The 25,692-nt window shown below is 40.0% G+C and overlaps 2 protein-coding genes across 2 annotated transcripts in view; one reads left to right on the top strand and one right to left on the bottom strand.

Annotated features, from left to right (window-relative positions):
- LOC149448842 (ADP-dependent glucokinase-like) overlaps window positions 1–15,637 on the top strand; it is a 40,025-nt gene extending 24,388 nt beyond the window's left edge. Inside the window, exons 4-6 of the mRNA XM_089694185.1 lie at window positions 4,612–4,708; window positions 5,936–6,072; window positions 11,126–15,637. Of these exons, the coding sequence (XP_089550311.1) occupies window positions 4,612–4,708; window positions 5,936–6,072; window positions 11,126–11,793 (902 nt within the window). The 3' untranslated portion in view covers window positions 11,794–15,637. The remainder of the gene's footprint in view (window positions 1–4,611; window positions 4,709–5,935; window positions 6,073–11,125) is intronic.
- An 8,419-nt stretch (window positions 15,638–24,056) lies between these two features.
- Window positions 24,057–25,692, bottom strand: part of LOC149448843 (uncharacterized) — a 79,750-nt gene continuing 78,114 nt past the window's right edge. The window contains exon 13 of the mRNA XM_089694175.1: window positions 24,057–24,484. Within this exon, the coding sequence (XP_089550301.1) occupies window positions 24,395–24,484 (90 nt within the window). The 3' untranslated portion in view covers window positions 24,057–24,394. The remainder of the gene's footprint in view (window positions 24,485–25,692) is intronic.

Raw genomic sequence — 25,692 nt, forward strand, 5'->3', positions numbered from 1 at the left:
ATAGGTGCCACAGGGGATTTAGGGATGTAGTGAGGAACGGGCCTGTTGAGAGTAGGAATGGTTGAGAGCGTAAAGATGCAGTGTATGTTGATCAGATGGTTTTGGGAACAGGGTTGTGATTTGGGCAATGTGCAGGTGCAATGCTGGTAAGGGTGGATGGTAGTGATGGGGGAATGCAGGTGTTGGGAGATGGGTGAGTTCAGGCACAGTGGGTGTTGTGAGCGAGGGGTGCTGATAGGGGCTGTAGGTGTGTTGAGAGAAGAGGGGCTGCAAGTGCAGTGGCTGCTGAGAGAACAGACGTAGATGCATTTAGTAGTCAAGAGGGGGGGGGGGGCTGCAGGCACCATGAATGTTGAGAGAAGGAAGACTGCAGATGCAATGGGTGCTGCGAAAAGGGGGGCACTGGCACAATGGTTACTGATAGAACAGGGGCTGAAGGTGTGGTGGGTTCTGAAAAGGAGGGGGGTGTAGGCATGGTAAGTGGTGAGAGAAGGGGTGCAGATGCAAGCTCTGAGAGGAGGGTGCAGATGCAATAAGTGGTCAGGCACAACTGGTGGTGAGAAAAATATATCTGCTGGTACTGTGAATGCTGATAAGAAGGGGGGGGGGGGTGCTGTAAACAAAGTAGGTGAAAGAAATAGAAATAGTTGCAGGCACAGTGGGTGCTGAGAAAAATGGAGTGTAGGTGTGGTATTGAGAGAAAGGGCTGCAGATGCAGTTTTTGCTAAGAGAAGTGGGGTCAGCCAGCAGCGGCTGCAGGGAGAGGAAGGACCGTCAACCACTGACAATGCAAGAGTTGAAAAATTAGGCACGTTCAGTTTGGAGAAAGGACATTATATATGCACTCACATGTTTTTGGCAAAATAAAGAGTAACATGCATTACATTTCTATAATACGTGTACATTTCTTTGTTTATCCTTTGAAAAATGCAGTACAGAAAAGGACCTGGTATTCCTTCCAGCAATCCATTGATTGTTGTGTGGTGTGTTGTGTTTTTTTTTCCCCCCCCAGCAAAACAGAGCTACTGCTTTGACTCCTAAAAGCCTGGCCACTGTGTGTGTGGGTAAAGGGCTCTTGGGAGATGTAGTTCAGGGGGCATGCTTACATCCGTACGAACTGACCTAAAAAGCTATACTGACCATTCTATCAGTAGCTGCCCCTACAACAATTTCTTCACATGAAGTGAAGAAATGTGTTTCTTGTTACAGGAACGAGCTTAATGTGGAATGTCACCCAAAAAGGGAAGTTCTGCTTGTTTGCCTCCCTGCCATTTGGCACTTTTTGGGGGGGAGCGGGTACCTGGTTTTGATGCCCGCTCCCACTTCTGGTCAGATGCGCTGGAAGTTCACCCTTCCTTTCTCTGCAAGCTTCTGGGACACTTCACAGGTCCCAGAAGACCGCGGGACCATTCACTAACCTTACTGAAGATGCTGGTACCTGCATCAGAAGCCGACTGAAGAGATGGCTTGGGTGAGGACATCGCTGGATCCCTGGACAGGAAACTGTCCTCATATTAATGGTCAGCAGCTACAGTATTTGTAGCTGCTAAATTTTAATTTTTTGGGGGGAGCCCAGGGACAAACTCTAAAAAGAGAGTGGAAAGATTGGGGATACTTTTTGGGTCATGCTTATAAAAATCATTTAATTTACTACTTCAAATATATCTGAAGATATTAGGATTAAGCAATATTAATTTGGAAGTTCAGTCAAACCCTGACTATACTTAAATCTACTCCCGACCCCATTTTAAGCATATTCTATGCATCCTGTGAAAGGAAGGATCTGTATACTTACCTTTTCTGAGGGTGCTCTGGTCATATGATCGGGTCCCAGAACCAGATTCAGTGTAGAAGAGAGACAGCCAACAACGGATGCCCCGTAGTAAGTCTTTGGTGACGTCATTGCCGAGGCTTTGCAGCTGTTGTCGGCGATCTCTCCTCTTCACCGAAGCCAGCGCTAGGACTTGATCGTGTGAGTGGACCTCAATCAGGATAGGTAAGTATACAGACCTTTCCTTTACAGGATAGATAGAATAGGCTTAGATTGGGATGGGAGTAATTTAAGTATAGTTAGTGTTTTGACTGAACTTTCACTTTAGGATTTCAAATGTTTTTTTTTTTGTTTTTTTTTTCTTTTTCAGCAGTTTAGAGTTTACAATTGAAGTGGTTATGCTGTAGAATGTTTTTTGTCACATGATGCAGTAATAGCAAAAACCAGAGTGACCAGAGTTGCAGGAGACGAGAGCTTAAACTTGGACATATGGTCTTTATTCAACCTTATTCACTATGTAAGTCTTGTTACTTGTTATCCATGTTACCTCTTGGTTTAGCATTACCGGCTGCTGGTTCAATTCCCTGCTTACTGGACACATCTGCTAATTCATTGTCCAGCAAGCACGCTTGAGGCAGCTAGGTGACACAGAAAACTACATTGATGAACCAGGAAATAAGGGCATCACTTATCTTGCTGTGCAGAGTGACAGATGTACAGTATGTAGAACACAAGTTTTGATTACCAGAATTACAAATCATTTTGTGTGCAAAACTATAAACATGTACATTTCGGTAGTGTATTTAGTACCCTATTGTACGCAACGGAAGCGGTCATATCAATGCAATTCCAACTCCGTCTGAGTCGCACAGATTTGGAAAGTACTTCATGCACTACTTTTTGCAAGCTTGGGTGCGACTTGCATAGACATCTGTGCATGAAGTCCCACAGGTGTCTTCCAACTTCACACTGAATCAGACTTTGAAATTGTGTGAATTCAAGTGAAGTTGCACGATTTGAAAGTCTGATTTGGTGTGACCAAAGACTAAGACATTTGCCTGCCACGCTACATTTGTTATTGATGCAACTAATGTACTGTAAATCCCCAAATTTGCCTTTATATCCACCAGTGGAGCCATCCGGCTCTGCTACAATGCCCATGTGTTGCCAGTAAACATACGAACAGGAGTAGTGAGTCAAGTGATGAGTCTGTCCATAAGCCACAGCTCACAGATGATGCCAAATGAGTACACAGCAAAGTCTGTACTCCTGCTCTTGGGGATGGACTCAGCAATGGCTATGGTAACAATTCAGATATCCTGGAAAATGCACTCCTTACTGCCCTCAACAGACCGGGGTAGTCCAAAGTCACTGGATACAAAGAAAAGAAACAGAGGGTGCACCGGCCTAGTGCATTATTGTAAAAAATATTTATTAAAAGGATAATAAGTATCGTACTCACAATTGACATAAGGCACAAAGGCACATCACACTAAACAGCAGTGTCCAATCCACGCTGCATATAAGTCCATAAACGGAATCCTGAACTTACAAGAAACTAACACATTTCGAGGACTCAGCCTCTTCCTCAGAGCTTTCCTTCCCTGGCTGAGTCCTCGAAACTCATTGGCCTGTTGGAAGTCCAAGATTCCATTTATGGACTTGTATGCAGTGTGGATTGGACACCGCTGTTTAGTGTGATGTGCCTTTGTCCTGTATGTCAATAATTTTTTACGATAATGCACTAGGCCGGTGTGCCCTCTGTTTGTTTTCTTTGTATCCGATGCCAAATGAGTAGGCTGGGGGTGTATTTTGGGCAGTGTTCTAGACCAAGATGGGTTTGCTGCTTCTGCAGTTAAGGTTGACCATCTGGAGGTGCAGTCCAGCAAGAGTGCTTGGATCACAACATTCTTTTTTTTTTTTTTCCAGTAAAAACTATTTCTGTGTATTTTTTATCTACTTCTCTGGAGTTCAACTTAAGACACATGGCTGTATTAGACAAGCTTTGCTCATTTTAAGTATTGCAAATCTGTTTTTAGCAGCTGAGGAATAAAGATTTTTCAGGAAGTCAGGTATTGCTATTTCCTGTTTATTCGTTATATACTATATGTATTCCTCCTCCTTCTTCTTCCTCTTCCTCCTCTTTCCTCTTCTTCCTCTTCCTTTTTTTTTGAGCATTTGTTCATTAACTAGATAAGCATACAGATAAGCATAGTCCAGTCAAGTTTGCTGTGTAAAAAAAAAAAAAAAAAAAAAAAAAAGACACGCACTGCTCCAGCTGCCATACTCCCCTCCTCTCTTCCATAACACCCTCCCCCCAAACATTTACCAGCTTCTCAGTCTAATGCAGATCCTTTTTAAGGCTCACTGATGCCCAGCGTCATTTACTTTCTGTTAGTCCACAGCTTTGTGGCTCTGAACCCACAGGAGAAGGTCATTGTGGCACGCCTCTCTGTAGCATTTAAGATTCGCCCACTTCCAGAGGGAGAAATATACCTGTAATGTCGCTGTAGCAGACCAAAGACACCTGGGAAAAATAGTGTGTGTTTGTGGCAGGACTGCTCTAACTGGGGCGGGGATAGGGCAAATGACCTGTGAACACCAGCATCCCCATCCAGAAAGTAATTTTTGTCTCTGGACAATGCCTGATGGTGCTGTCCATCTGGTGGAAGAGGCAGATGAAGGTAATATTAAGGGAAGTCCAGTGATTTTCTGTGAGAAGTAACAAATGTCTGTGAGAAGTAACACACTGCGCAACCTTCATGGACTTGATGTGAACAAATGTATTTTTATGTTAGGCCCACTTTGATTGCTTTCCTAACTGTGTTGTCCACTTGCAGTTGCTGGCGAGACGGTATTAGATGCTGACATCCACCTTATTATGGAATATCCAACCGGTGCCAGGTGGGGAAACCACATCTCTCGACGTGCAAATAGGTGACTTATCTGTTTATTAACTTTAGTTGTTTTATTTAAATCTTTTTGGAATGTGAATAATCAATTACAATGTTTATTCCTCATTTCTCATTGCTCCCCAATCCTTGCCTTGTACATAGTGATCAGGTCTTGCTGAAGACTACCAAGCCTGAAATCCCTGTATGCAAGGCTGGACAAATGCCTCTATCTGACCTGTATACCTTCAGCTGGCCAAAGGTGCATGAATGGCCATGATCTTCATGATTTTGCCTTGAATAAAGCATGAGAATAAAAGCTCATTTTTATTTTGGATTTTTGACAGAACCAAATCTTGTGTTTTAAATAGGCAACACTGTGCTTCACAGCTCTACAAAGAAGGGCATATTTGGCTCTGTCTTTATACCCTGACTGGCTAAAGTTAAACTTTTAAGTTTTTACAGAATAAAGTTGATTTACTACTGAAATAATGACTGTTTAGCAAAGTAAATAAAGCGATTACTTCCATCATCCAATTATGCTAGCAAAATGTTTAATTTCTCTTGCACATGATTGGGTATGAAAACTAAACTGGTGAGCGTTATTTACTTTCATTCATTTTGCATACTTTATTCCTTTTAGTTAAATAATTTGGTATTGCCAATCATTGTGCACTGTGTAACAGAAGAACTAATGCAAATCACATTTGCAGATGGTTCAGTTATCACACAATGAGCACTTCAAGCCATTAGCACAATATTCTTCCAATTTGTGCCATTATTATTCTCTCGCAGGAGCCCACATCATCATTTCTACATTTTACCAAAATAAGTACCCAAAGTTATACAATCGGTGAAAGGAATGGGTGCATGGATCAAAATCCAGATGTATGCATGTGACCATCAATAGCAGAAAAAATATCCACTACTACTGCATACTTCCTAACAGACTGGTTTCAGCCTACGGAGGAATATTGTTGTGTAATTATATAACATAGTATTGGTGTTTATAACATCTTGGAGTTCTGGCTAATTTAAATAGGGGTTATAAGAAGTGTAAGTGCAGAAATTTACAATTTATCATGTGTAGAACTGCTGGCAGGGACACTCTTTAGAAGACTTTTACACTCCTATAGGACATCGCAGGGAACTTTTTAATTACAGACAGTAGGGCAATAGCTTGCTGAGGACAGGGAATATAATAGATAAGGCAGGTGAGATTTCTTTTTCTAATCCTATTTATTTTACCTTGAATTCATTTTATTTTTGACAGGTACATCGTACACAGTGACTCTCACAATCCCATGATTGACTCCCTTGAAGATTTCAGATCACAACTGGAAAGTTTTAAGCCTGATCTTCTTGTGATTGGTGGGCTACAAATGATGGATAGCTTCCCTTTCAAACCAGGTGAGGATAAATGCAACTCTGTGGTTAGAGGTGTCTTCATATACCTGCAGCAGCCTCCAAAATACTGTGGCTACAGCCAAATTCTGAGCCATTCTAATGGGCACAGTTTTGGCACATCTTGGTAGTGTTAAAGCCTTCCTTATGCATAATCTTGTCAACAGATCATAGTGATGGGTCAGTTGGATAATATTGGAAATGGAGCTGCAAGCTTCAACATTGCCAGGAGTGTTGGTGATCAGAACAGCCCAAGATGCAGGTAGAGAGGTAGGGACTTGAAGGCTGCTGTACGTACTAGAGATGTATCATTTCTTGAAATTATAAAGCCATGGGAAAAAATGTTTTGTTTGTTTTCCCCCTTTTTATTTTTGAAAAAAATTTGAAATTTTTTGAAAAAAAAAAAATCCATGTGGAATAGTTTTTACAAATCGAAAGTCATTTTGTTACACTGCAAATTGCAACTTTTGCTCTCCGCAGAAATTTCACTGTGGAAATGTTACTAAACTCTAGAACATCTCCACAGTGTACCTTTTGAGGAACCCCTGGCAAAAAGTCTGAGCTCTCAGGAAACCCCTGAAATTTTTGTATGTACAGCTCACGGAACATTGATGTGACCAGCGAACTGTAGGTATAACAATTATTCTTCCAGCATTAAACAATGTGAAACTTCTGCTTGCTTTTTTTTGCACAGATGCTCAGTTCTGGATCAAATTTGAGATAAGCAGTGTACAGGAGGTCAGCAGGGCAGAGCACAGGAGATCCAGGATGGGACAGCATAGGGGTGCCAGGAGAGAACTTTATAGGAGGGCCAGTAGAGCATGGCACAGTACAGAGGGGCCAAGAGGAAACTGTACTGGCAGGGATCAATACTGGAGACAGTAGCGGTTTTCCTCATGCAGAGTAGCTCAGGAAAGTTTCTGGATTGTATCTGGTGCATTGATCTCCTCCCACCCTCTCTAATCCCTCCCAAGTGATGTCACACGGCACCTGGGACAGACAGGAGGAGAGGGCCAGCTAAGATCAGTGCAGGACAGTGATGCAAGTTTCCCTCTGAGGCTATGCAGATTGACTGTCCGCTATGTGGGAATGCAATCTGCCCTTCAATCACAAGCAGAAGATGGGTAGGTCATGACAGAGCCCCTGGGGACCTTTTCAAGGAAACCCCAGTTGAAAAATACTGCTCTAGTTATTATTCTCACCATTTTACTGAGAGGAAAATAAACAATTTACAGGCATCTATAAACATTATGCTGTGATGGTGGAGAACATTAGTAGTATGTTTTTAAAGGTTAAAAAAGACAAACTAATTTGTCAAATTTACCCACTTGCCTCTCAATTAAGGCCTGAAACTATCATCTACTGTATCCCAACAGTCACCCAACTGTATTTTTGATTTGAGCCCACAAGCAAACTAAATTGGAGCCTTTCCCTTGCAGTGCTCCTCAGTGGCAGAAACGCACATTTCTCTTGTCTGAGACCTCCATTCAAAAGTACTGTTACTTGAGATATATTCCAGGATTTGCTTGTTTTCAGCTAAGAGAACTTTGCATAAAGTCTGAGAACCTTTCATTAAGCTTTTCATGTTCTATAGTTTGATTACCATGTCATAGATATATTGTATATCATTTTAAAAGGACTTACTCCACACTTTTTTTTTTTTTTTTTTTTTTTTTTTAATTTTACCATTTTTTATCTTTTTCCAGGCATTCCTATCTCTAGGCTGTACATATGTAAGGCAACTTTAGGTGCCTGCACTTTATACTTTGTATTTTTTTTTTATTATTTATGTAAATGTTCACTGTGAGCAGCATACTGTGAGCTTGACATATAAAAAATATGAAAATAATTGCTGTCTGCTTAATGTTAAGGTTTGTTCACACCATTGTGCTGCATTGGTACACACAATATGTTATGTTGTGTAAATTCAGAGTAAATTGTACCAGTGCATGTGCATTGCAGTAACCGTGCAAAGGTGTGAGGGGCCTTAATGGTGCCTATAAGTCAGTACCATAAGCCTGCAGTTGATTCAGAGAGAGACAAAATTGTGGTTGTTTGTCCTAACAGTGTTTTTCTTCTAAGTATTATTAGCCATTTAAATTTTGAGAATTTTTAAAATCCTTTTTATGACCGCAATACACATATACAGTGGGGAAAATAATTATTAAATCCCCTGCAGATTTTGTAAGTTTGCCCACTTACAAAGAAATTAAGTGTCTAATCATTTAATATAGAACTATGATAAAATTATAGAGACAGAATATCAACCAAAAATCCAGAAAACACGATACACATGTTATCAACTGAGTTCCAGTTCAGTGAGTAAAATAAGTATTTTGGTCCCCTACCAACCAACAATAATTCTGGCTCTAACAGGCTGGCTATGTGCTCATGTAGTGCACAGATTAGTCCTGTCAATTTAAGAAGGTGCTCCTAAGGGCAACTCTTTGTATATAAAAGACACCTGTTCAAAGAATCTTTTTTTCCATTCAAACATCACCATCACTATGCTCAAGACCAAAGGGCTGTCAATGGACATCAAGGACAAAATTTTAGACTTGCATAAGGCTGGAATGGGTTACAAGACAATCAGCAAGAAGCTTGGTGAGAAGGAGACAACTGTTGTGAACAATGGAAGAAATACAAAATAACCATCAATCGTTCTCAGTCTGGAGCTCCATTCAAGATTTCGCCTCATGGGGTAAGGATGATCATGAGAATAGTGCTGGATAATCAGCCCAGAACAACACAGGAGGAACTTGTGAATGATCTGAAGGCAGTTGGGACCACAGTCCCCAAGCAAACCATTGGTAACAAAATACGCCGCCTTGGATTGAAATCCGGCAGCACCCGCTAGGTCCCCCTCCTCAAAAAGACACATGTACAGGCCTGTCTGAAGTTTGCCAATGAACATCTAAATGATTCAGAGAAGGATTGGGAGAAAGTGCTGTGGTCAGATGAGACCAAAATTGAGCTCTTTGAGATTAACTTGACTCTTGTGTTTGGGGAAGAAAAATGCTATCACCCTAAGAACATCGTCCCTACATTTAGGCACGGTGGTGGAAACATTATGCTTTGAGGCTGTTTCTCTGCTAAAGATACAGGCTGAGTTTGCTGCATTGAGGCGCCATGTATTGTAAAATCTTGGATGAGAACTTTCTTCCCTCAGCCAGAACACTGAAGGTGGGTCGTGGATGGGTCTTCCAGCATGACAATGACCCAAAACATTCCGCCAAGGCAACAAAGTGGTGGCTCAAGAAGCACATTAAAGTCATGGAGTGGCCCAGACAGTTTCCAGACCTTAATCCTATACAACATTTATGGAGGAAGCTGAAACATCCAGTTGCCAAGAAACCTTAAGGATTTTAAGAAGATTTGTAAAGAAAAGTTGACCAAAATCCCTCCTGAGACGTGTGCAAACCTTGTAACGAACTACAAGAAACGTCTTACCTCTGTGTGCTTGCCAACAAGGGTCTCTCCACCAAGTACTAAGTCATGTTTTGCTTGGGGATCAAATACTTATTTTACTCAGTGAACTTCAACTCCGTTTATAACATTTGTATCATGTGTTTTATTTCTGGAATTTTGGTTGGTATTCTGTTTCTATTTAAAATACACCTATGATATAAAATATAGACCCTTCATTTCTTTGTAAGTGGGCAAACTTACAAAATCTTCAGGGGATCAAATAATTATTTTCCACACTGTATGTGGCATTAGGGTGGTGGGCCTTAATGCCCAGCTGTCATATATGTCTCATTGTCCTGTTCTGGGGTGCACTTCAGTGTTCTCAGAACTGTGACTAAGTTGAACTGGCACCCTTTTGCCTGGTCTCCTATAGCTACAGGTGAGGGTATTCCCCTGTGGGGTACTAATGGAATAGGGTGTGGAGTATAAAGTAAACGTTGTTTGTAAGAAGTATTCAGTAACCTAGGTTTAGACCACACTGTAATGAATCCTTGTGGCGAAATTACAATTGGAAGCACCTGAGTACCTTATAAATGCTCTAGGTGGAATTGGAGGTAAAGTGTGCAACCATTGGTGTGATACAGCACCTGGTCATACATCTAAGCTCTGAGTGGCTGGATTTTGGCGTCAAGTTTGAAAAGTGTACACTGCAAGGTAAATACACTTCAAAAATAGCCCATTTTTTAGTAACTGACTTACCTGTTCTAATGCTAGACTGTAATTTAAGTTCAGGCTTCTTCTGGCACGCTTCGCATAACACCCCTTCCCGCCAATCTTCCTGGGGCTTTCAGGGACTGGGTTCCATAACCGTGGACCATAGCCCTGGACTTGTATAGAACCCTGTGGCTAATTTTTACACCAAGCATTTACACCAAGTGCCAATAAGATTAGATTACCGTGAGGGCTGAAGAATTAAAAGTTTAAAAGAAAAATTAAACTAAGGGTGATTTTCTCCGTGAAGGAGAAAAGGCCCATCAACTTCAGACACTTAACACAAAGCTGAGGACTCACAAAGTGGGGTAGGGCACCCAGGGGGCTTGTCCTCTAAAAGCTTTGCGAATGTCCATCTGAAAGTACACCCATGGAGTATGAATACTGTGCCCTGTACTGTACGATTAAGATATTCTGTTTGTCTTGCAACTATTGCAAATATTACCTGCATGGAATACAAGGTTTGCAAGATTTCTCAGTTTCCTGAATTGACTCGCTGTCTTTCATAGAAGACTGCAAAATGGCTGGAACATCGCATTCCCCAGGGTTTAAAATTACACCAAAGCATGTTAATGCATATCTTGTTTTTATTGACATAAATGAAAATGCATGTCAACACACATAATTGTGATTTCTCACAAATGTTCATTGACATGCAAAACAAAGTGCATTGCAACATGTGTATTTTCATGTGCTTCTTTTTGTTTAGCTAAAAATGTATGTGCCTAAAAATAAAGTATGAATGCAGCCAAAAAATACTGCCTAATGCAAGGGTGTAAGGCAAAACAGGAAAAAAAACAGAGGGGAGCAAAAAGTATAAACTAGAATCTAGTTATAAATTGTATATATTGTCAATTACAATTTTTAATTATTTGTTCAGGTCAGCGTGAAGCAAGATTGAAGGCGATTCAAGAAATGGTGTTGTCCATGGACCAAAATATAGGCTGCCACTTTGAGATGGCATCCTTTGTGGAACAAAACCTCATGAAAGACTTGCTAGAGTATGTCATTCCTTATTCTGACTCTCTGGGAATGAATGAGCAAGAACTTCCAAATCTTCTCAGTTTAATTAAAGGGGGAAACATTACAGTCTTATCTGACCCTTATCCTCGTGTGGCTTCCATTCTGGACCAAATGCGTGAACTTTATCACCTGCTTACATCCATGGAACTTGAAGAGGGTCAGAGGAGGCTGACCCGGCTGCATGTTCACACACTTGCATTTCAGGCTATGTTGGTGGGCAAAGGCTCCATGTGGAAGAACACAATGTCTGCTACAGCAAAGGCATCTCTTACTGCTAATAGACATGTTTGTGGTTCTGCACATATTGATACTCGCAAGGCTAAACTCATTATGGATGATTCTTTCTCAATCAGCAGAGAAGTTGGCAGCCAGAGGATACCTTTTAAGGTAAATCGTCCTGTGTCTTGTTGGGAAGAGGACACTTATGAGATCTGTCTAGCACCTGTCTTGGTCTGTACTGAAGTTTTCCAGACAGCAGGTGGAGGAGACAATATATCTGCTGCAGGACTGGTGTTGCAAATTTAAAACTTTTAGTAGCTTCATTATTTTGAGAAGGCCAACATTCCACGAGAGAAGTCTGTGAAATTTTAGCTGTATGTTTAAAGGAGGTTGTCAGAAGAGGGGTACAATGCATACTGACATGATTTGAAGCATATTTTGTATACTAAGAAACAGCGGAATCGGTGAAGAATCCTTTTTTTCACTCTAAGTACCATTCCATTTTTTTTTTTGTTTAAAGTTTAGTCCACTCAGAACTGATGTAGAATGCTGCACAAGATTCAGACTCCATGTTGTTGGGTGAACGCAGAGTTAGGAGGATAACTCATGTACGAAGAAATCACTACTGAAGGCCATGAGCCATATATGAAACCCTTCGTCTATATAGTCCTTCAGTATCTTCCCAAAAAAGAGTTTAATCAGTTTTGATTGAACTGACATTTTAAATCTAAAATGAACGCCCAGTGTAAACCTGCTGAATATACAGTTCCAAATGAATCAAAGCAAAAGGCATTCAATGTCATACAGTTTGAATTATTTTCAAAGTAGCTGCACCCTGAGTAGAGAAGTTTGTCCTCTATCAGCATACTGCACAGCGAAATCCTTTCTCTCTGTGGGGAAGCAGTGATCTCTTTGCAAAGCTCATGCTACCTTGCAATCAGAGAGCTCTGGCTCAGTAGGGGGAGTGTCAAACATCTGCAGATTTGCTTAGCTCTATCTCAAAAGCAGTGGTTCAACATTCTCCCTGAGTCAAACAGGGAATAAGGGTCCTTTTTGTTTAGTGTGCTTGCTGGCAGGGGAAATGTTTTTCTACTTACACTGTGGCTAATTCACAAAGAAAACAAACACTAAAGGCAGGTTCATATCATTCCTGGGACTGAATCGCACAGGAATGCATTGTGCTTTCCTGTGCGATTCACATGCGGCTCTGTGCAGTACAATTTCAAGCCCATTTGTTTTGAATGGGCTAAAATCGCACCGCACTGTGGCAAAAGTAGTGTATGCACTACTTTTTAAAATGCACTGTAACCGGATGGAATGGTTTCTTTTGATGCACCTAGAATATATTTAGTGGATTTAAACTGATTGGACTTTAAAGTGTCACTTTTCAGGCCCTTATGCACACTGGGCATTTTGTAGCTGGTTCTAGGGCCATCTGCATTTATTGGCAGATGAGTGTAGAGACCGGAAAAAAATATTGCCAGTGCATCCAAGAACAGCAAAGATTTGGCAGAAAAAAGCTTGAAACACGTTCGTGTGTAAATGCTAGGTATGTTTAGCGCTTGTGCATTAATCCATTTCAGCAGCCAGAATAAATGATCTATTCTGGTCAATAAAATGTATTTATTTAAAATAGATACTGCGCTATGTGAACCATTACATTTCATATAATATACATATGCATTATGTAGACCCTCATACCTCTGAAAGGCGATCCAAATAAATAAAAAATTGATTAAATAATACTGTGCAAAATACACTAATCACAAGTGTACATAAAGAACTGTGAAATATGGTCAAAACAACTTATTGTTCATCTAGACATATTAAAGTCCATATAAAGATAAAGACTCCATAATCAGTGATGTACTTTAAATCGATGCTGTAGGTGCAATGTGGATAATCTTCCTTCAAATGGTCACCAGAGTGTGTACCACCACCAAATAATGAAATGGAGGCTTACCAGAAATGGAGACCTCTTAAATATATTATTGGAACCCCCTATAATTAAGGAGTCTCCATTTCTGGTAAGCCTCCATCTAATTATTTGGTGGTGGTACACACTCTGACCATTTGAAGGAAGATTATCCTATGTCTATATGGACAATAAGTTACCATTTTGTTGTTTTGACCATATTTCACAGTTCTTTATGTACACTTGTGATTAGTGTATTTTGCACAGTATTTAATCAATTTTTTTATTTGGATTGCCTTTCAGAGGTATGAGGGTTTACATAATGGATATGTATGTTATATGAAATTTAAAGGTTTGCATAGAACAGTATCTATTTTTAACTCTTACAAAGAGGATATCCTTTTTAATATTTTGTGGCTTGGCGACACAAGGTGATTAGAGATTGCGTTTTTTGACCCCATATATAATAAAATTAATGCCCAAATGCTTGATACCTGTAAACACTTGTAAAAGCGCTATACACTTTAACAAGTGTCAGGTGTTTTTTTTTGTTTTTTTTGTTTTTTTTGCCAAAACACTGCTGCCTGGAGGAAGGCTTCTAGGACAGTTTAGAAAATGTCCCGTGTGCATGAGGACACGGCAATAGAGATTGAAGCTAGACATTGACAGGTGAATCAATATTCTACCTGTTTGTTATCCATGTCTTTGTGATCTCTCCTAGAGAGACAACCGGTGGGCTGTGTTTCCTAAACTATTAAATGTCTACTAACTCATGCTTTTTATAATGTGAAGAGGTCAGACAGACCTTCCATATTTTATATATGTATGTTAATTTTATACATGTATGTTCATTTTAAAATTGTTTTTTTTCTCTTTGACAGTGACTATGCATTGCAGTTTTTACTCATTGTACTCATTGACAGAATTGCAGTTTTTACTCATTGTATCACAGTAACTGAAATGTGTTTTGGGACAATTTTTTCCCCACTTAATTTTGCCCAGGTAAATTACTTTTTATTGACAGAAGTTTGTTGAGTACTAATCATTCCTTCAAAAACATATTTATGTTAATGTATACCTGTTTTTAATCCTCCTTACCCACCTTTCTTGATCTATATTTGCCACCACCAGTACTCCCACAAAGACCTCTACCTACATAAGCCTTCCCTGGAAGTCCATTCCTGCATTCTGCTATGTGAATTAACCCATGTGTATATTGGCTTCTTGGGTACAAAATGCTGCATTGTGGGAGGCAAGAATGCACGCTGGACCTATACTTGATGGTACATGGAGTTTACTCAAGAAGTAGTGGGAATTATAGGCCGACAAGGTTGTCTATGGTATGTGAGTGGGAGGGATAGGAGGTTCTAATACAGGTGTTTGTTTGTTTTTTTTTTGTCATTCCATCGCGCACTGAACTTTGCACTAGGCAGAATATGGCATTTAATGAAGAAGTACCATCACATTTAAAATGTTCTAATTCAGTCCACCAAGGGAATAGGTGGATGTAGCAGGGAGAGGGGTCAGCATAGATTACAACAAATCAACCATCTGCTAGTATACATTTAAACAAATGTTTACTAGCTGCTGGTTGATCACACAGCGCCGCCTTCCTCCCCAGCCTCCTTGGCTGCCTGGACATAGGTTGGAGAAGTTATACAAACATTTTAACACCGTCAGCCAGCTGCTCATAAACATTCGCTGACTGGGCAGACATTTCACAATGTGAATTCAAGCAACTGAATGTTTACTAGCAACTGGCTAATCCCAGCCTTCGCCAGCACTGACTGCCTTGGAATACTTTGTATTTCTTCCCCAAAGTGCATCTAAGTACTCAAGAATGCAGTTGATGAAGTTAAAACTATTTAATTCAGTCAACACTGTGTGAGAGGTAACAGATTGGAACACTGTACAATCCTTGTGTTGGCTACAGTGCTGTGTCCTACCTTCCTTGGGGGAACACCCATAAATTGGGATTTGTTAAGGGGAGGAGCTACAGCAGGCAGAAATAAATTAAAAAAAAAAAAAAGTGATTTTAATGCAAAAATGGGCCATGGATTACAATGAGGTCAAATGCTACATACACTTGTTCCCTTTAAGGATTTAACCAGGATTTTTTAAATGTGATATTTCTTCAAAAACACATTTTTGTGGTACATATAAACTGATGTTCATAGTCTTGTTCTTTGAGTGTTTATTTGCTACAATACTTCAATAAAAAGGAATGGGATTTTATGTGTGGGCATGGTTTTGTTTCAGCTGTACTTTACTTTCCTCATTAGTTTAGGAATACATTTAGCCAGTTCTGTCTTGAACTTCACTTTTGAAGCAAATAGAGTAGAACTGTAAGAGAAGTGTAATTGTGATTCCTGGGAGAAAAAACGAGAACATCATAGGACAGATTTGATTCCTTTTCCTAAGTAAATGCTTAGCAAATAGAACAGACCAAATCAACCCAAATTTTTTTTAGGGATGAGTTGCTTAGTATTTTCAGCACATATGAGGGAAGATTTACACAGGCTTCTCCATTTTATATTGAAAAAGCTCATTTGTGATCTTTTACCATATCATTAAACATCCCTGGAAGGTTATGTTAGCAATGTGCAAAATGTATCGTATGTGTAATGTGTAATGTGCAACCTGTCCACAATTACTATTGATATTTCTGGCAATTATAGAGCAAGACTATTCAGGTATCATAATCGTACAGCCCAGCACAAAGGCTGGATAGTACCTTCAGGTGATTGGACACTGGCAGAACTGAGTATGTCCCTATAACCATACCCCACTCTGTGAGACCTCAGTTTTTTGCTAGTGTTCTGGGTTGATGGACCCAGTCTCCCTTTTTGGTGAACTGGTTTATTATTTTATTTGGAATTTATGTCAGACCAAACTGTTTTCATTCTGTGAGGAAGTAAATGAGAAATTGGATAGTGGAAGTCCAGGGGGATATTGTTTTATCTAGATTTTGCCATTTTTTGTGTTACAGCGCTGTTACTTTAAGTGACAATTGCGCAGTCATGCAACGTTGCACCCAAATGAAATTGTCTTTTTTTCCCCCCATGAATTGAGCTTTCTTTCGATGGTATTTGATCACCTGTGCATTTTTTATTTTTTTGTGCTATAAAAAAAACCTGACAATTGAGAAAATAGAAAAAAAGTAAAAAATATTGTTATTAAACATGTCCAGTAAAAAAATAAAATTTCATCAAATTTAGACCAACATGTCTTTGCTAAAAAAAAAAACTCTGATACATGTAAATTAAATGGTTTACGTGAAATGTTTTTTAGCATTTACAAATGCAAATGGCGGTATAGATACTGGAATTTTTTTGTTCCTAAATAATCAAAGGGTTAAAAGTGTGCTGGGAGTGTTTTACTAGGGGCCTGTGTTAGTGTGCTTCAATGTAAGCACATTGCTTTGGATGTGCACAGCCATCCAAAGCAGTGTGCCTGAGTTGGCAGGGAGGTAAACTGTTAGTAAACAAAACACTTCTCTTTCCTGTCAGAAATCACCGTCCGGGACCCGGTGATTGACAGCCGCCGCTGCGAAAAGCGGCGCAGGTAGGGCGTGCGGCTCGCACGCGCTCCCTACCCGGAAATGCAAAATTGCGTGCGTATATACGTGACTTTACACACCTGTGCCGCCCTGTAGCAGTATATCTGCTATAGGGTAGACAGGAAGTGGTTAATTTGTTTATTAAAAATATTGAGAAATTTAAAGTTATGCACTTGGGTGTCAACAATACAGTAGGAGGGGCTACGAGAATTGGTGGTGGAAAAGGAGATGCTTATAGATCACACTTCACAATAGCATGCAATGCCAAGGTGCAGCTAGCAAAATAATCTCATGCATTAAAAAGGGCATACTTGAGAGGCACTTAAGGAGGGATATATCAATGTATAAATATCAAATTTTACTTCAGTAACTGTAATAAATGGTTTACTCTAGGGACCTGGAAGAGGACATGCATCTGCAATCTGAAGTTAGGAGATAAGAGGATTAACCTTTGCTAGAGGAATTTTTTTGACTGCTAGGGCAGTTAAAAATGTGGAACTCCTTCCCCCAGGAATTGGTACTAGTAGCTGAAAACGTTGACAACTTCCAAAAACCTTTTGGATGGATGTATTTTTTCAAGAAGCAGAGTATATAGAGCTGTGGGAATTTGTTAGAGGATAAAAATCAAACACCCATACATACCCCCACAGCACTAAATGGAACTGTGATTTTTTTTTTTTTGTTTTCCTTTCAACCTTATAAACTGCTTATTGCCTGCTATTTCATCAGAAGTAGCGCAACCTAGGTTAAACGCTGGAAGCTATACCCAGACCCCACACTGTAGGACTGTCCTGTAAAAGTTGCTTCAGGCACTGGATCCTGCTTGGGTGATCACGCAGGACCCTCACACAGGACCCTATGTGTAATGGCACTCAAAACGCAATGTGTGTGGATTGCATCTGTGTGAACAACATAATATGTAGCCTGTCATGCGAAGCTGTGCATTTGAAAACGCATCCAGAATTGCATATACGTGAACCAGGGCAGCTCCATTCATGCCTGGACATTTTCGGACTGTGGCAGAATTGCTGCAATTCTGCTTGCAATTGCAAAACGCACCTACAGCTTGGGGTTTTGCAACGTTGCAAATCACACTGTGAGGCTTGTTGCCCAAAAGAAGCTCCTGCTACTTTTTTTTGACCACAAGCTTCACCTGATGCAAATTGCTGCACAGTAAATCACACAACAAACTTGACACAGCACATTGCATGAAGCTTGTTGCCCAAAAGAAGCTCCTGCTCCTTTTTGGGTGACAAGCTTCACGTGATGCCATTGTGCAACAATTGCAGGAAATCTGCACTGTGTTTTAGGTGCCATTGAAAATGACAACACCTGAACCTTTGTTTTGAAATTGCAGGCAGAATTACAGCGAGGTGTGAACATGGCCTAACAGAGTGGACAGTAGAGGTTGACTAGGCTGCTCAGCAGGCACTAGTACTGAGCACCCAAGTGCTTCCATGTGTGAAGATAACCTGAAGGAATAAAGGGGTTCCCCCCCTCAATGGGGCCAACACTTTATTTACTCGCTCAGCAGATGCGGTAAAAGAGCCCAACACTCCCCTTTCCTAACAAGCCCCATATCGGTGCTCAATACACTGCAAGATCTCTCCCATGCCTGCTAGTTCCCGACTGTGGTTCTGGAGACAGGGATGGGAGGAGGAGATAAGCAGTGTTAAGAACATGCAAAGTTTATGTTGCAATAAAGCCTCTTTTGCTTTTAAAAGCACCTCTCCTTTAAATATGGTTTTGGTTAAAAAAAATACTGTTTGTTTTTTTTCAATCAGGACTGCTACATTTTCATGAATGACAAGTAGGTTGGGACCGTGCTTTAGGCCCTTGGCCAAGTAGTTTTATTTTTTTTTTTAAATTTCCACACCCCTGTGTAACCTCCCTTTCCAGGTGTTTAAAATTATTCATTTGTACATTGTTAAATATTTCAAGCGTGGTGGCAAAAATGACAGCAATGAGGTGTTGTCAGACCAAGTTTGCACATTTACCACCACTTCCACCCAGCGCTTGTTACAAAGCTACTCAGGCCCTTCTGCTACTGGACGTTGACATCCAAGTTTATGTGTACTGCTTCACAGACAATCTACCCCATTTATAAACCCTACCTTGTGAACTGCCCATGGGAAAATACAGTATCTCACAGAAGTGAGTACACCCCTCCCATTTTTGTAAATATTTTATTCTTTCTTTTCATGTGATAACACTGAAGAAATGACACTTTGCTACAATGTTAAGTGGTGAGTGTACAGCTTGTATAACAGTGTAAATTTGTTGTCCCCTCAAAATAACTCCACACCCAGCCAGCCATTAATGTCTAAACTGCTGGCAACAAAAGTGAGTAAACCCCTAAGTGAACATGTACAAATTGAGCCCAATTGGCCGTTTTCCCTCCCCGGTGTCATCTGACATGTTAGTGTTACAATGTCTCAGGTGTGAATGGGGAGCAGGCGTGTTAAATTTGGTGTTATCGCTCTCACTCTCTCATGCTGGTCACTGGAAGTTCAACATGGCCCTTCATGGCAAAGAACTCTCTGAGGATCTGAAAAGAAGAATTGTTGCTCTACATAAAGCTGGCCTAGGCTATAAGAAGATTGCCATTCCTCTTGGGTACTAAGAGACCTCCTAAGTTTAAAAGGAAATTCCTCAATCATTAACAAATAGGGCAATTTATGACGACTGGGATTGCCTTGAAAAGATTTTTACCCCTCCGAGAATAATTGCCATAAAAGAGTTACCTAAAAAGTGTTGCAGTAGACCCTGCCATCTCAGCACTGAAGAAAAATCTTACAGATGTTCCTTCATTTAAAGATTTTGCTGACAGAAAATCTGAGACATGTTAACCTTGCAGGCCCAGCTCTACAAGCAATTTTTACTGCTAGTTCTGTTTGCCAGACTGCAGCTAATTGGACTAGGGCAATGAACAACCAGCAAGATCTTGACTTCTAGGCTTGAACCGCAGCAGTATACTTGCAGACTTCACCTTCTGCCTTACTCTCATCCTGTTGCCCTAGAACAAGTCGTGACACAAATCTCCAGTGGTACTCATTTCTATTCATATGTGCAGTATCATATGGCTAAAGCCTGGTCAGTGGAAGCTGCTTGCAAATGTCACCTCACACACATGCCCTTTGAAGGAGGATGTCTATTTGTTGAGGCACTTGAGAATTCATGAAAGAAGTTGCAGGGGAAAAGGTACTTTTTATACAAAAGAAGGTTCTTAAACCACCTTCCTCAGGGGCTTTTATCTTATCAAGAAGAAGAGTGTCTAACCATGCTCCCCAGGCTTCATCTTCAAACCCAAAACTCAGTCCTTCCTTTTGGCACAAGACTTCAAACACAAAACCTACCAAGTCCACCCCAAGACATCTCTTCACAACTTAACAAAATCCACACACAATTCATAAAATCTAACAGGACCAAGACACATTAATATTAAATATATATTTGAAGGGGGAATATTCTACCAAACAAATCAAGGTCATACACGACTAAGCTAGCACATACAAAAGGGGAGAAAGCATTCTTCGACTTCCTGGGTGACAGGCCCATCCAAAATACTATGCGTTTGGTATCCCTAGACACAAAATATAATGCTAAACAATAATCTACCAGTTTCCAGAATGCAACCTGTACATAGTGGAAAATATTAATATTAGTATAAAGCTGTATTTGGGACTTGGTAATAAACATGGTGACCTCCCAGCACCCAACCCTTAAACTTGGTAAGTGGTCAGATGGTGTCTGTCGACACTCCTTTGATACAACAGAAAATGGAAATGTAAGGGCCCTCTGGTAGCTCTCATTTTAATATCAATCCAGGAACACCTAACCGGACCTGAGAGAGCCACTGCAACGTTTTTGCTTGGACAAAACCAAGTACTTTGCAAGTATTCTTCATTTTCAACTCTTATTTCTCTTTATTTCTTTGTAACACTTTATTTTCTGTAAATATTTTATTTGCGCTATGTTGACCTTTTTTATCATTAAATCCTATTTTGAAAAAAGGTAAAAACTGTCCGTAAGTCTTTTAATGCAAATTAAAGATTCCTTGTCTTTTGAAGAGGGCTACTCTATATGATACATCTCTGAATATATCTGTGGTGACAGTGTGTACAGGCCTTTATTTTTCATATTTGTAATTGCTAAGATTATCAGTTCTCACCTTCCCAGTCACAAAAGGTGGTGGTGGTGGTAGCGTAAAGAGTTAGTAACTTAAAGCGGAATTCTATCTAAAAGTGGAAACTCTACTTTTGTGCCTCCTCCCTCCCCCGCCACATTTGGCACCTTTCGCTGCAGCCTGGAATTGCACTAACCCAGTGACAATCGCTCTCAGGCTGTGGCACCTAGATTGTGGTCCCGCAAGTTGGAAAATCTTTGTACAGGGTGCAGCTGAGAGTGACATTGTTATGTAAGTGACAGCATGGTGAGATTAGCTGGTCCTTTTCTTGAGTTGGTGAGAAGGGATCGGGCATCGCGTTTGTCACAGAATAAATCCAGATCACAAATGGATGTCATATGCATTGAAAAAGAGACTATCAATGGTGAAGTACTGTTTAAAAACTTTAATAAACTAAAAGGTTGCAAATAGTACTTTATGGTGAATATTTCCTAGTATAATATTCAGGTTTATATTTGCCAAGATTTAAATAGGTGCTCATTTGCTATTGATTTGACACTCTTAAAGGGACAGGTTTCGACCTTGCCCATTTTGTTACAAAAACCCCTGGCTTTTGGTGTTTCTCAAAATAGAGCACCCTTGGCATCATTGGGATCTTCATTTAGTTCTCTCTACCCTGTGGGACCACCCTTTGAACCCATCAGAGACCTCTCTTTGGATGATCTTTCTGGCAAAGAAGTCTTCTTAGTGGCTATCACATCTGCGAGATGTGTCTCTGAACTAGTGTCTCTGTCTTGTAAGGTGCCATTCCTGATTGTTCACAAAGGCCTTGCACCCAACACCTACCTTAAACTTTAATGGCCATAGTCCTGCCCCGCCCCTAAGCACCACAAAGAGATTGCTCTTTATTGCCTGGATGTTGTCAGAGCTATGAGAGTTTATTTAAAAGCCACAGCTTGCAATCGACTATTGTTGGGGTGGGTAAGACAACTCAACTCAAGAGCTTACACTCTAAAAGGATAATACACCTCCAGCACACTTACAGTTTGGTCCATATGATTTTAGTTTTTTCAGGTATTTACCAAAACATAGTCAAGCTATAGTTATATACAACGTCATCTGTAAAACATGGTGGAGGCAGTGTAATGGCATGGGCATGCATGGCTTCCAGTGGCACTGGATCATTGGTGTTTATTGATTATGTGACAGAAGCAGCTGGATGAATTCTGCAGTGTTTAGAGATATACTGTCAGCCCAGATTCAGCCAAATGCAGCAAAGTTGATTGGACGGCGCTTCACAGTACAGGTGGACAATGATCCAAAACACACTGCAAAAGCAACCCAGGAACTTTTCAAGGAAAATAAGTAGAATATTCTACAATGGCCGAGTCAATCACCTGATCTCAACCCAATTGAGCATGCATTTCATTTGCTGAAGGCAAAACTAAATTCAGAAAGACCCACAAATAAAGAACAACTGTAGACAGCTGCAATTAGAGCCTGGCAAAGCATCAGAAAGTAGGAAACCCAGTCTTTGGTAATGTCCATGGGTTCCAGACTTCAGGCCATCATTTCCAGTAAAGGATTCTCAACAAAATATTGAATATAAACATAAAAATACTCTTATTTGTCCAAATACATTTGAGCCCCTGAAAATGGAGGGATTGCAGTCCCTAAAATTTGTACTTGATATTTATGTTCAAACCCTTGAATTAAAGTTGAAAGTCTGCACTTCAAATTCATTTGGATTGTTTCGTTTTAATTTATTCTGGTGGCATACAGAGCCAAAAGTATGATAATTGTGCCTGTGTCCAAATATATATAGGCCTAACTGTACATACTCTTTCCATCAGATTGGTGAATGCTTCCTGGGCATTCTGATGCCAAGCCTCTGTTGTCCAGCATTGCAAGGCTGCCACCTTGTCTTCAGTTCATACTTTCTCCAGGTTCTACCAGTTGGAAGTTCAGGTTAGATGAATGCAGCTTTTGGCTTCAAGGTGCATTGACCCTTGTTATCGTTGAACATGTTGTCAGTTTGTTTGCCTTGTTATGGTCCAACTTTTTTATTAATTGCTTATGGACATGCCAGGATCTATGAATTACCAGTTATTTCCTTTTCTAGGCATTTGTCCCTGGGTACATACTACCTTAAGTGAAAGTACTGCTAAGTGCAGCCCATCTGGCCGCAGCAACTTTCAGAGTTTGATGCACGACAGCAGGGCTGGACAGTGCGTGCTTATGTCCTCCAGCAGCAGCTAAACAATGAAGCCTCATGCACCGAGGCTTAACACCTAGTGTGCATGAAGCCTGACTAATTCCCCTCTAGCGCAATATTTTCAGTTTTTCATAAAATTATTTAAAAGCCCAAGAATATTATACATTGGATGAACGCAGAGGCTTTTAATTGTTTTTATTGCATTTTATTCAAAACCTTTTTCTTAGCAACTTTATCACTATCACAAGTGGGCTAACAAGGGCATTGGTCAGGTGACAGGTCCTTTTTTTATGGAGAAGTCAGGAGTTTATTGGACCCTCAGCCCTGGTTCACACTGATGCGGTGCGGCACATCGCATGTGATTCGCACAGGAACTGCACCACATTTCTGTGCTAATCACATGTGATTTCTGTGCGGTCCAATTTGAGACATGTATATTGCGATCCAATTCTGCACATAACACCCCCAAATCAGTTCGCAAACGTGGTGCGAACATACACACCCGCAGCAGATCACATGAATGGGGTGTGATTATGATGCAGTGCTGAAATCGCACAGAAACCAATGTGAATTCTGCACCGTATCAGTGTGAACCAGGCCTTAATGTTTCCCCCTAGCCCTGCAACTAATCAAGCACAGCTTGTGGTTAATTAGCAGTTTCCCTGGTTACAGCAGCGGGGTATATGCAAATTTGGAACTAGAAATGTTAATTGCTGAGAGATTCTGGCTTTATAGGCAGAAGAAGAGCTTTGTTGGAGAGTACAAATACCTTTATTTCATACAAATAAACTTAAAATTCTTATTTATACAAATTTTAGTTTACAATTTATCTACAGTTTCTGCGGCTAGTCATTTGATTACTAAAGTAGTAGAGGTTATTTATAAAGGAAATTGAATGATCGAAAATACTGTGAAATTGTGTTCACTCTGAATAACCAGTCATGTCCAAGGGAAAGAAAAACAGCAGGATTGCTTATTACGCGATTGGTCGATTAAACTCAGCTTAGTTACTAACCTCAGTGAATTTATTTTCTACATAAACCGTCTCTGTTCCTTTAGTAAATTTAACTTAATAGTCTGTTCTTAATTAGATTAATATAGGCACGGATCCTTCATCCTCAGCAGAAGAGATCTTAAATGTTGGTTTTCTGCCCAGTGCAGTTGGACACTCATAACGAACCTCTGAAACATCACAACCAAAAAAAAAGTTAAGATGCGATAGGAAAACAAAGTAAACTATGTTAATAATATAATAATAATCAGGACAAAATTCGTTAGTATATTATTTTTCCTGATATGTGCCTCCTGTACAATGTACTTGTATGGAAAAGTATCCTGTTCTCTTTGTATTGCTTCTTTTGTGTGAAATACCTGGTGTTCCTTCCAGTCCCTCTGCTTTCCTATTAAAACTGACCACACTAGGCACGAGAGCATGGTCAGTTTTCTAGCTGTGCTGTGAACTCAGGTTGCTCTCCTCCAATGATCAGACTTGCCCTGACATGTTGCCCCCTGCATAGCCATTCATTGGGAAGATCAGTGTAATGTTGTTTCTCCGCCCTCACCTCTCTATGCAGCTGAAAACAGAGGGTATGTGATCACTTATAAAATAGGGAAAAAGGGATTTATGTTTTTTCTTATATAAATACATAAATGTTTTGTCTTTCATTTCTATTTTAAACTGAATGGGTTGTTTTACAATGTTAGGGTTTACATATACTGTAATGGCAATAGTCAGCATTGTGCTATGCTATTGATATATTTGTATTCAAATGCTAAGCATAACGATCTATCATGGTTACGCTTAAAGCTAGTAACTAGCCTTCCTGCCAAAAACTGGATTCTCATATGTGGTAAATCGTTTGCTCAAAACAAATCTGTTTTTATGGATAGAGTCAAATAACTGAGAATATGTACTTAAATGTCTGGAATTTCAATTACCTTTCCTGTTGGTTACTAACTAAAACATTAAAACAAATGTTATCATACACCTGGTGATTCAATCCCTTTTGTGAAACTGGCATGCAGAGTGACAGAAGGGAATTGCAAGGTTAGCTACATGTATCCAAGGCTCCCTCTAGGTCTTTAAGTTTAGTGATTCTGTTCATGAATAGAGGCATCGATACTGAAATATATAGGCATCCAGCACTTGGCGCTTTGTTTCAATAAACATATTTAATATAATAGTTCAACTATATAGAAGCATATAAGAGGTCTTAGATATTTTTATCTGTGCTGAATAATATAATACATTTCAACATAAAAGAAACTAAATTGAAGTGATCTGTTTACGAAACAAAGTTAAACATTACATATAAAATATTTATATATGGTGAGTAATGCCATGTATGAAAGCTGTAAAGCAAAAGGACACTGAAACATTGAAAGAAGCC

The sequence above is a fragment of the Staurois parvus genome, unplaced genomic scaffold (genome assembly GCF_062004578.1).
Source record: "Staurois parvus isolate SC_StPar_1 unplaced genomic scaffold, SC_StPar_1.0 ptg000655l, whole genome shotgun sequence".
Lineage (NCBI taxonomy): Eukaryota > Metazoa > Chordata > Amphibia > Anura > Ranidae > Staurois > Staurois parvus.